This window comes from Gambusia affinis, linkage group LG05 (assembly GCF_019740435.1).
Source record: "Gambusia affinis linkage group LG05, SWU_Gaff_1.0, whole genome shotgun sequence".
In the NCBI taxonomy this organism is placed as follows: Eukaryota; Metazoa; Chordata; class Actinopteri; order Cyprinodontiformes; family Poeciliidae; genus Gambusia; species Gambusia affinis.
The window spans coordinates 4,428,357-4,440,070 of NC_057872.1; the positions used below are offsets into that span (position 1 = coordinate 4,428,357).

Sequence of the window (11,714 nt, forward strand, 5' to 3'; positions counted from 1 at the left end):
ATTTTAACCTGGTGAAGCTAAATCTTTAAGACTTGAAGAGCTTTGGCAAAAATAAAAGTGCTTTTATTTTAAATGCAGATACATATATGTAGATTTTTTACAGTTTTGGCTTTATTAGTGCTCTGAATGTAACGTTTTAGCAAATGGCCTTTTTGAGTCTACATAAAATTACAATAATTGATTAATCAATTTGCAAATGGAGACTCCAAGGATGATTAAATTGTTCTTTATTGATTTAATTAATCATGATTAATCAAATTATTCACAATAATCAAATTAATCAAAATTAATCTTGATTAACCAAGATTAAATTGATCATTATTAATCACGATTAGTTACAAATGCATATCTGATGCTGAGGAATACTTTGCCGAATGTGTTCCCACCTCCTGGGAGATAGGACTCGCTGGCCGTGTCGTCTCCATCATCTCCATCTTCGTCGTCGCGACTCAGCAAGTTGTTGACAGCAAGGTTGACGTCAAGGTTAGTCCGTTGGAGTTCCCTGATGATGACGCTTCTCGACTTCCCCTGTAGGACAACCTGGGCCTAGAGGAAAGCACTGGTTTATTACAAAATGTGCACAGTTAATTCAAATCAAACACATTGCTAAAGAAACGGCCGTACTTGGGTAATGAGTTCTTCTGGAATGACTGATGCTGGGATGACCGGCTGTGGCTGGCTGCCTAGAAGCCCAGAGCCACGGTCCCTCCCCGTGCGGATCACTCTGGTCTGGCGGCGGGAATCGCGAGCCGCCGTTGATGACCTGCCTGACGTACTCCCACCTCCGCCGCCGCCTCCTCCTCCTCCACTCCCTCCTCCTCCTCCACCTCCACCTCCGCCACCGCTACCGCCTCCTGCTCCGCCACCGCCTCCTGCTCCTCCTCCACTCCCACCTCCTCCGCTGCCTCCGTTCACCCCGGAGCTCCAGCGACTCCTGTTTTATACACACAGTGGGAAACGGTCAGAAACAGCAGCCAGAAACTTAGGGCAGATGCAAATCACACATTCGGCTAATACAGCATTACATCCCCATTCGTGTTGGTTTTTTCAGATGAGCAAAACCAAATAAGAAGAAAAACGAATGTACTTCTACACCTTTTATTTTAAATAGGAAGAATTAAAATAAAGCTCTACTACAACACAAAATTAAAAAAGTATTAATAATCAATTATTCTATTGATTATTCTGACAATTAATCAGAGTTTTTTTTTATTATTATTAAAATCAGGTCTTATTCTGAGCTCAAGGATTTTGCCTGTTAGATGAGGACAGTGACATATGGGGCTGCAACTAATAAAAGAGTCTATCAATTAATCTGATTATTTAGAAAATTGGCACATTTTGCTGCAGCCATTTTTACACAACACAGACATATATCAAAAGATGCAAATAAGAAAATAATAAAAACTTATTTTTTAAATAAAAAACAAAAATTGCTTAAAATGCAATACCAGCATTCTTTTAGTGCACATTTCATCATTTGTAGCAAAGGTGCATCAGATGATCTATTAATCACTTTTCGATTAATAACTTGACCTCAGAAGGTGATAATAATTTTTTTAACAAAATTTGAAACAGGTGAAGCAAAAACTGCCACTTAAGGAGTCTTATATGGAACTCTTAAACTAATTCGATTCATCGTTTTAGCCCTAGAGCATATTTATTATGATGGTTCAAATACCGAGTTCCTTGCATTTTAACGAGGTAAAGTTTAGAAGGTAATTCTGGATTCTGTGCGGAAACAAACATATCAGGAGGAAAACCAAAATATTGAGGAAGGAGATGATTATCTACAATTTTTAAAAAAAGAAAGAAAAGCTACCGATTTATTTGCAGGTTGTTGTTATTATTGGGACACATTTCTCGATTCCGCCTCTCTGTGCGGAGTGTTGAGCACTGAAGCCAACAGAAAACACACCCCTAACCCACTGCTGTCCTCCAAGCACCAACCTTTCACAGGACCATATGTCTGCCAGCCCTGCCAGAACTTACCCAAGGGTGTTGCCTGCCAGTCTGCCCAGTGTGTCAGAACCAGACAGGAACCAGGGTGGATCACTGGTCCTGCCTGGCCTGGAGCTCCTTCCTGTCCCTGAACCACTGCTCAACTTTGAACTGGAAACAAAAGATGGGAGATGAGTTACAAACCTACAGCAGTCCCAGTAGGACCGATAAAAGGTGGTTTTGTGTTTTTTATTATTAGATATTTTCTTTGCAATCCTGGCTCAGCTGACGGTACGTTTAGCCCAGGATTAATTTTATTACTCTGAAAAACAGGAGGGGTATTTTTGGAGACCAGCATGGCAACACCCTGGGGAATCAGAATTGTCTGCAACTCGTTCCTCTTTCAAGACTTTTCTTTTGTAAAAAGTTCTTGGGTTTTGGGGCTGCGACTGCTTTCTCCTATTTTATGATGGATCATAATCTGCTTCAATCGCTTGCTCTAAAAAAAATTACTTCTCTACATTTTGTTTTGCAGTAGCAAGAAGACTAAATTGCTAATTAAACAAAAAATAATAATTTTAACTACCTGAGATTCTATAGAATATGAGTAAAGAATCAAATTATACAGAGAAAAAGCACTTTTGTACTAGATTTTAAGATCCTGACTGCATTTATGAAACTTTTAAAAAAAGACATTAAAAAGAGATATAAAAGAAGAAATCAGGCAGGCCAACCTGCCAAAGACACCCAGTCATATTTTGTCCTTCCCCCTTTTCCACAAGACCACAAGCATGCAACACAGAAAGGCTGTGACAGTTTAAAACCAACTAATTCAAAAGAAATAACCAATAAGTATTCTGCTGGCAGGACATCAGTAGCAGACATTCAGCCAAATGCATAACCAGTCAACCCAAAAGGCAGCAGCTAGTAAAAAAAAATATAATAATAATTCAAAAGCTTCAAGAGAAGAAAATATTTCAAAAATAAAAAACACTCTCAGGTAGAAGCCTAAGTTAAGTCCGAAAACTGTTGAAATATAACCTTGTTTGTTTTAATGCACAATTAGAAAAGGTTAATATTGTTTAAAAAGATGCTAACAGATAGCTTTAACACACAGCTCTAAATGGAATGGCTATTTATCTGCTAGATGGAAATCATCCTAGCAAAACAGTTTACAGTGATCCCTCGCCACTTCGCGGTTCACTTATCGCGGATTCGCTATTTCGCGGATTTTCTTAATGCATTTATTTTTTTGGTGCATTGTGCTCTGCATTCTGATTCGCTAAAAACTCACTCCCGCTTCTTGTATCAAAACATGCTACGAATTGTGCTATCATTTTGTCGTCTCGTGCAGTTATGTGTACGTACATAAAACAGCTTGGCAAATTTACATTAAGTTGGCCAAATTATCTTGTAATTTCGAACATCTCCTAAACCCATAATGTCGACGAAACGGCCTGGACCGACAAAAGCACCTTGCTAATCGTAAAAAAAAAAAAGTTTTCTATTTCGCGGATTTCACTTATCGCGGGTCATTTTCGGAACGTAACCCCCGCGATAAACGAGGGATTACTGTAATTCTACAACAGAAACTAATAAATTAACATATTGAAGAAGCGTGAAATTATAATTATATATATTATACATCTATATAATCGTCTCCAGGATAGAACCTAACAAAGTCTCTCACCCATCGCCGCCATCTGGTTTGCTGAGCTCCAGGCGATCGGGCTGAACAGCGAAGCTGATTCTGCAAACCCGTCCATCCTAAAACACATTCAGGACTCTCAGTGCTGCACACTTAAAGCTGTAAAGGTCACTCATTTAAAACATTTACCGACATTTATCAAGCATTTACTGCGTCTCATGCAGAAGGCATTTAAACAGTCTTCTTCTAGTCTAACTAGCGAACAGTACAAAACAAAGCTCAATTGAAACCATAATCCAAATATTTGCCAAATGCCAATGGGGAGTCTGTCTTCTAGGCTTACCTCTAGGAGAAACCCAGCGTGGCTCGGACCAACAACACACTGCTTTAGGGTGGCCTGCTCCAGCAGACTAAGATGTGGATGACTGCAAAGAAGAAAAAAACAAAAAAACAATTAAGAATCAAAGGAATAATGTTCCCTACCCAAAACTACTTAAACTAAGCAAATAGTATCAGTTTAAATAGGGATGTATCGATCTGCTTTTTCATTTCCAATATTGATAAGAGAGGTTTAGTTTTGGCAGAAACCAATCAGATGCAGAAAAACAGCTGAATTAATTTAAAACGCTTCTTTAAAAGAAAAAAATAAACAACACAGACATAAATGTACTGAATTACAGATTTGTAATTGTGTAAAAAAAAATTTTTTAAAAAGGTTTCAAATGGTATTGAATTACGTTTCGTACTCTGTACCAGTACAGTAAACTGAAGTGCACCAAATAGTTTCACAATACCTTTGTCAAACATGGAAAAAAAAAATACAGCTTGAATTTGTGCAGTCAGTGTAACTAAGAGCATAACAGCCAATGTAAAAAAAAAGATAATGAAGGAACTAACAAAAACAGAAGGTTGGCCACTTTGGTCAAACATGAAAAAAAACTGCGCCAAACCTTTTAAATGGTTTACAAAGTGCAATTAGGAATTCTAGATATATTGTAATAAATAAAACATGACGTTGCTCAGAGCACAAAACCTAGAAATAGAGTGAATAGATACAGATATCAGATTTTTGCATCTCTAAATTGAAATTTGACTCAACTCACCTGTTGTAGCTGTATTTATTGAGTTTCTCTGAGACTTCCCGAAGCCTGGTTGGAATAAACAAAATGTATCAACACAATGCAAACAGCTAAAAATAATAATAATAATAAAAATGTTCAGAAAGTAAATGCGACTAAAAAAAAAAAGTAGTCGTCCTTCCTTGGAGTTCGGCAAATGTGTGCAACCTTTAGTCATATCCTGATTTACTACATTGTTTTACCAGCTGCAGGCTGACGAAGGGCTCAGCTGACATGTTTATGTTATTATTAAAGAACTGGAAGCCAATAGCTGCTCTTCTTTCTGCAGTTAAACCCACTCCACTCCACCCTGCCCAGGATAACAGGCCATGGCTTTCTTTACCATCTTGTCCTGATAAATGTTCCCCTTTTATTTTTTTACACTTCCTGTCAGCTTCATGAACTTCAAATTGTCCGGAGAGTTGTTAGGAGAACCATGAAGACTTTTAGTGGCTCCGCTGTTGGGTGATCTCACACTCATTATCCCCCAATAAATCGAAAGTATCTCAACTTCTCTTCTTAAACTCCAGAGAAGCAATGGACCAGTAACAATAAACCATTTTCCATGACGGAGACAATATATAAATAGAGTATTAAAAGGAACACTAGAATAATATCTTACAGGGAAATATGATTCTGAAGATCAAGTATGTAAAAGGAGCGACTGCTTCACTCTTTGCTTTTATTAACGTTTAGACATTCTTGCGCTGGAATGTTTACACTTTCCGCTACAGACGGGTTTTGAGGAATGTTATTTGAGGAGTTTAGAACTTCTTTCTCAATTTCACCTCAAAATTCCATATGGAAATATTTAGTATCTACAAGGTACTTGAAGAAAATCTCTTGACATTTTACACACACATTCAGGTAGAACTACCGTGGAGGCAATGGTGAATATAAACATTTTCCTAATCATTTTCACATCAGACACCTGACTTTACAAAATAAGAGCACAGTTCTGACGCTTAAAAAGCAAAAAATCATATATATATATATAAAATCCACTTTTTTATTAACTATCATTATTATCGTCATAATAATAATAGCTATTATAACAGATGAAATCCAAATTTAGCAATTACTCCGAGTAATTGCCGTGGTGGATGGATGCCCGCATCAACTCAGATCAAGTTCAACAAGATACAAATGCTAACAGAGAGTAACAGAAACAGAATTATGAAAAATGCTGTATGGAAAATATTGGCACAATACAACTGATTCCTTCATGCAAAGTTCAACATTACCAAAACACGTAGAAAACAAAAGTTCTAGCCTGGCGAAATAAGCAATAAATCAATTAATTGCATGATGAAATATAATGAGCCCAATACTTTCCATATGCAGGATTGTATTGGTTTTCTCTTTTTCTATCAAAAACTGGATGATAAAAGTCTTGAAAGGTTTTTTGGTCTCAACTAGCCCCTTTTTACGAAGGACGATTGTGTTTACAGAGACTTCAAGATTCATTTCATTTGTTTTGTTTATTTTGGATACTTAAAACATCTTCCAGTTCCAGTGTTAAACGTTCATTAGAATTTGAAGTTTATTGAATTTTGGGAATGTGTTCTTCCATTATTATGCCATTACCATTACATTGCTTGGAAATGGTCTCAAAACCACATTATCGTTTACAGCAATAACTTGTGGGACAATTGATCACCTAGTGAAATTTGTTATGTCAGACCCATGTAGCACCAACACAGGACTCAGATTACTCGCAACCAAAATTGTCAAGGAAAACGAACCTTGGGAAACGTAACGGCCCGTTTCTATAAAGACTCAACAGATTCCCTGGTTTTGACCGTCCTTTCCCTTTACTCTGAGGTCGAGGTGACTTGTGCTTGTTGCAGCTCTGCATGAAGCAGCCTTCAGAGAGCAACAGCTTAGTTCACTCACTTCCTCCAAAGCGACAAACACGAGGTACGTATCAGCTTTTCACAGGTTGGATTCGAGTTTCTGCTGCGGAGGGATAAAAATACAAAGTGTCGCGGTTAAGCATGCAGCTCCTAACAAAGTGCAAACCAAACCCAGTCAAATCTGTCGAGGAAATTTTTAAGTCACGTTTTTTTCCCCTCCCAAAGCAAATATGAAACGCTAACATTTTTTGTTTCATACGAGACTCCAGAGGATGTTGGGTGAAGTGATATTAGAAAATTTTCCAGTGGGGATAATATTGGTAAATATTGCAATATCAGTTGTTATACGAGTCTGTTTTCATTTCCTCTTGTTCTCATCCGAGTTTCCATCACTCTGTGACCTTTTAACGTTTCGGGCAATGTCGTTAAGAGTCCGGTGTGAGCATCTGCTGCGGTGAGACTGTCCAACTGGCTAAATATTACATTAGCATGAAAAATTCATGTTCATTACACGTGGAATATATTAGCCAACATTCAATGCCCCCTGAGCAGTCCTAACGTACGAAGTCATCTGTGGCGAGGCTATTACTAAAACGAGACAACGGAAACGGAAACTGAGAAAACATTTGTTGTTAACTGAAATAAATAGAAACAGTAGCTAATAGGGAAAAACTGGAACTATAATGTCCATTTGTAAAACGAGCTAAGACATACTGTAGTTGTAGATGTTATGAAATAAAACTAAACTGTAACACTGGGTCACAAAAGAATATTTTTTGGAAGTTGTCTGTTTTTTCTTTTCAACTGAACTAGGACTATTTTGCAGCGCTGAATCCAAAACTGGCATCCATTTTTCTGGGTTGTTGTTTTGACATGACCTGATCTGACAGGTAATATCAGGTCAGGTTTTTATTCTGATTTGATTTAGACAAATCCCATCTTCTGAGTAGATCGATGACTTTTTTGTGACTTTACCTGTTCATTTTCATTAATATTTCCCATCCAAAAAAAGGTTTTAGGAGAAAAAAAATTGTTGTCCAACAGAGTTTTATTAATTAAATGTTACAAACTTAAATCTCTCCTCCTGCTCATCGCTCAACGATTCCAGATTCTCAGGAAATTGATCCATATGTGGAAACAAGTCATGCATTTTGATGCTCATGTTGCATCTGCAGTTCAGAAAGTTGACCTGATTGAGCAAAACCAATGTGATTTTTGGATTCAGCACATCAAAATGAATGAGTTGGAAAAACCACAGACAATTTTTGTGGCTGCTGACCAGTGTAATGAAAAACCCAAAACTATTATAACTCTGATGTGTAGTCATGGCAATAAGACAGCAGAAATATTTCATTTCTTAGCCACAATGTTCAATAAGACAGAAACCAGAAATGTAAACGCAGAATCATCAAGACCTCCAACTCCGACGACGTCACAACATCTCGTCTTCCGTTTCAAAACTTTTCAATTGAAGTACCAACAAGTGTCTGTCTGTTTAGGGTCATTTGGAATCTAAGAGTATTAAGGAAATTATATTTACTGCTCTATACATAACCAGGATTACATGGATTTTTGGGTTTTTAAACATCCACCCAAATGTTTGACCAGTTCTTTTCAGGCGAGTCACAACAATCCTAATCTTCCTGGAAGGCAGCTTTATTCAGTCAGTCATCTGAGACACACCAAAGCACTTCATTTAACGAAAGGCAGAATTTGTGTTTTACTTCAATTTTACTTGTAAACTTACACTTCGTTTAAATGAACCCACACAAATGTTACGATACTTCAGTCGTGCGGGAAGCACATTTTTGAAGAACGTTACTCAAAACTACGTCAGTATGCAGCAAATTAAAAGCAGATTTATGCTTTAAAATTACAAGCTGCGTGTTAGTATTCATTTCTTATGGCATAAGTAAAATAAAATTATTAAAAGGCAGTTTTTCCCCTCAATGAGAATGCATGAACCCAAAGTACTGCAGGAATCCAGGAGTAAACGGCTCAAATCAGTCATTCTGTAAATGACACATTAACTGTACAGGATGGAAAAAGACAATTGTTATGTTTGTCCAATGTGATAATCACAGTTTAGTGTGATTATAACAGAGTTTTTCAGTAAACTCTGAAAAGCCCCCAAAACAGTCACAGCTATATTTTCACAAACTGGTTTGAGGAGGTCATCAATAAAAGCAGCAGCATTTGTTTTATAATATAATCAATTGCAATTATTGTGAACTGTTCAGGCGTACAGCTGCAAGTCTGGCTGCAACGTCTTTCTTTTTCCCTTTTTTTTTTTAACAACTAGCTTGTTTGTGTGTTTCTACTATATACACTTATTTGCACTACCTTCCAGAGTTTATATTTTGTACATTTCTGGCACAACAACAATAAAGAAATTCTGATTTCAAACCTTTCTTTTCGGTAATGGCGTTTTATTATTAGAGAAGGTTTTTTTTTGTTGTTTTTTTTGAGGGTGGAAGGGATTGTGACTATAGAAGAGAGCGAGGTAAAAATGAAAAGATTAACGGTAATTAATTTTTAAATTCTGCAAATAGATGCCATGATCCTGCCAACTTAACCTATTAATGCCGATTTATACGACCAGAGATGCTTGTGAACGCCTCTCAATCCTGATCAAATGACCTCTGATCCACACCAGAAGTTGGAAGATAGGAATTAAACACAGCTTATGAAGCAGTATTAATTGAAACCACAAGGTAAAATTTTAAATAAAAAACAAACAAAAAAATAAAACACCAGTCTGAAGAGAACGGAGTGAGAAATAACGTTTATAAATTCAGTGGAAAATAAATCAGCTGTGAGCGCAAAGGCGAACTGACCTACTTAAAACATCAGGATGAGTGACTTTTTTTAGAGATGAGAGACAGTCTGCTTCTCTTATCCTGACACCAATCTCACATTTTATTCTTGTTGAACTGCTTTTAGATTTGGAATGCAATACAAACTCTGGAGTTTTGATTGGTACCCCATGAGCCCCCCTCTCCCCTCCCAGCTCCTCATGAAAACAGCTTTTTTCCTTCAACCCAGTGGAGAACCACCAACTTGGTACACACTGGAACCGGATTGGTGGAAAATTCACCATAGCAAGCTGCAGCACCCAAGTCATTAAAATCTATAAAACATGAAGGCGGAACGGGCAGGAAGCCCACCAAACGGTGCGTCCACGCAGTCTTCTGCAATTGAGATATTGTGATTGAACTTCGATGTATTCATCTCCACCTTCTGCAACAGTGACACTAAAACCAAACCAGTAGTGTGTCAAAACAAAGACATCTAGCTGAGGAAGTCGGACCAGATGTTTACAGCAAGCGGCTCAACTGGACCAATCCCTTCTTATTTCAGATGGAGGCCCACCTACTTGATTTGACAACCGGAAGTTCAGTGATAGCTATGAGAAAGACTGGGGAGATGAGCAGGGGGTGGCGATCTCTTAACAGCACATGGTGACAGACACGTAGGATGGAACTGCCATGCCCTCTTTAGGAAACCAGTGCTCCATGTCACCAATACACTTCTGTGGCTGTTCTCCCCGTAAACTGATCTTTCCTGTCAGATTGAAGCCCAGTTAAAATGCAAAACTCTGCTTTAATCTAGCCTTTAATCTCAAGGTCAATGTGTAAAAAAAAAAAAGAAGAAGCAAAACCCTGACTTCTCACCTCTTTGTCTCTAAGTGGAACAGCTCATTAATCAGTTCGATCTCGAAGGATAGTATAAATAGAGCTAACATAAATCACATGTTGAGTCGAACTACACAGAGTTCACCCAAATTCTAGGATCGCTTTAACGCAAATACTACTGATTAATGACTTTTTTTTTAACGAATGTAAAAATAAACTAGTAAGAGTCAGAGGACAGAAAATGTAACAGCACCGTGTTATTGAGGAACTTTTCCTTTAAAATGAAGCTAGTATTTAAAAGAAATGTGACTTGACTGTGAGCTCATATATAATTTTAAAAAGCAGTTTGAAACCCTGGGCTCTCCACCGTTATAAAGTCGATAACAAGATTAATGTAAATGTAATGTTGCTAGCTCTGCTTCGCCGCAGATTTTAGATATGCATCTCAGTGCGCAACGTTAGCAACAAAAGATGAAGTAGCTTTTTCTCAAATATTAGTGAGAAAATGTGTAACTAAGTTACAAGATGAGAAAAAAAATTAACCAAAGACTCTGAAGTAAGAATATTTGCCTTTGTTATGCGCGTGGCTGAGAAAACCTAGCCAGCTAGCATTCGTGGCTAACTAAAATGTAGCAGGCGTTAGCTACTTCATTGATCATAATAATCCCCCGAATGCCTACAAAACAAATTAATACTAATGCCCCAAGTGGATACATGTAATTTATGCCAAAAGCGTGGACATTTTAAAAATGGTTGTGTTAAAAGTCCAACATTTCCCCCCTCTTGCCCCCATCCCCCAACCCGCATTGTCTATCTCAACTTTGAGTGCGAGCCAATCCGTCCAAAGAACCAAGAAACGTCCTGCTAGCGTTTCACAGTTAGCAGCTAGCTAACGAGGACTGCTCAAAATGCCGGGCCTTCTATCATCCTAAAGGACTCATATTTTAATCGCTAAAACCCAAAAGCGAACACGTGACAGTATCAACATCGGCGGCGAACACAACGCAGAGTGCACTTTAACGCAACCAGCACATAAATAGTGACTTAATTTGTTCTTGTTCGTGTACTGCAACAAAATACCTGTCATTGAGCTGATCCTCGGTCCCCGGCAACGGGTGAACAACGAAGTGAATAGATGTCATGGAGTCAGTCCAAAATCACACAGCGATGCGTGAACGGTGTGGAAACTGTTATTCCTTCAAATACTGTACGTATGTGCGTTCATAGGAATCGTTTAATTGCGAAAAACCAAGAGTTTGGATCCCTGCCTCCTCACCCACATGCCGCCATCTTAACTCTACCGAGCTTCTTCTGTTAGTGTTGATAAGTGCACATGCAACCGCTCCACTGCTTGGAGCTCCAGCACAAACAGGAAATGTGTTCAATTGGATCGGAGTAGCCTAGAAAATTGCCACAGGAGCAATTTTGCAGGAAGGAACATCATCAAGGTTCAAAATGTTGGTTCTAACTAAGGCATATACTTCGTCTTAGTTCATATGCATTTAGTTTTCGATAG

At 38.1% G+C, this 11,714-nt stretch overlaps 1 protein-coding gene across 1 annotated transcript in view; it reads right to left on the reverse strand.

Moving 5' to 3' along the window:
* ubr5 (ubiquitin protein ligase E3 component n-recognin 5) overlaps window positions 1-11,563 on the reverse strand; it is a 47,816-nt gene extending 36,253 nt beyond the window's left edge. The window contains exons 1-7 of the mRNA XM_044116336.1: window positions 11,279-11,563; window positions 4,693-4,737; window positions 3,933-4,014; window positions 3,632-3,708; window positions 1,993-2,112; window positions 625-934; window positions 387-546 (exon numbers count right to left, since the gene is read on the reverse strand). Of these exons, the coding sequence (XP_043972271.1) occupies window positions 387-546; window positions 625-934; window positions 1,993-2,112; window positions 3,632-3,708; window positions 3,933-4,014; window positions 4,693-4,737; window positions 11,279-11,340 (856 nt within the window). The 5' untranslated portion in view covers window positions 11,341-11,563. The remainder of the gene's footprint in view (window positions 1-386; window positions 547-624; window positions 935-1,992; window positions 2,113-3,631; window positions 3,709-3,932; window positions 4,015-4,692; window positions 4,738-11,278) is intronic.
* Between the last annotated feature and the right edge of the window lie 151 nt (window positions 11,564-11,714).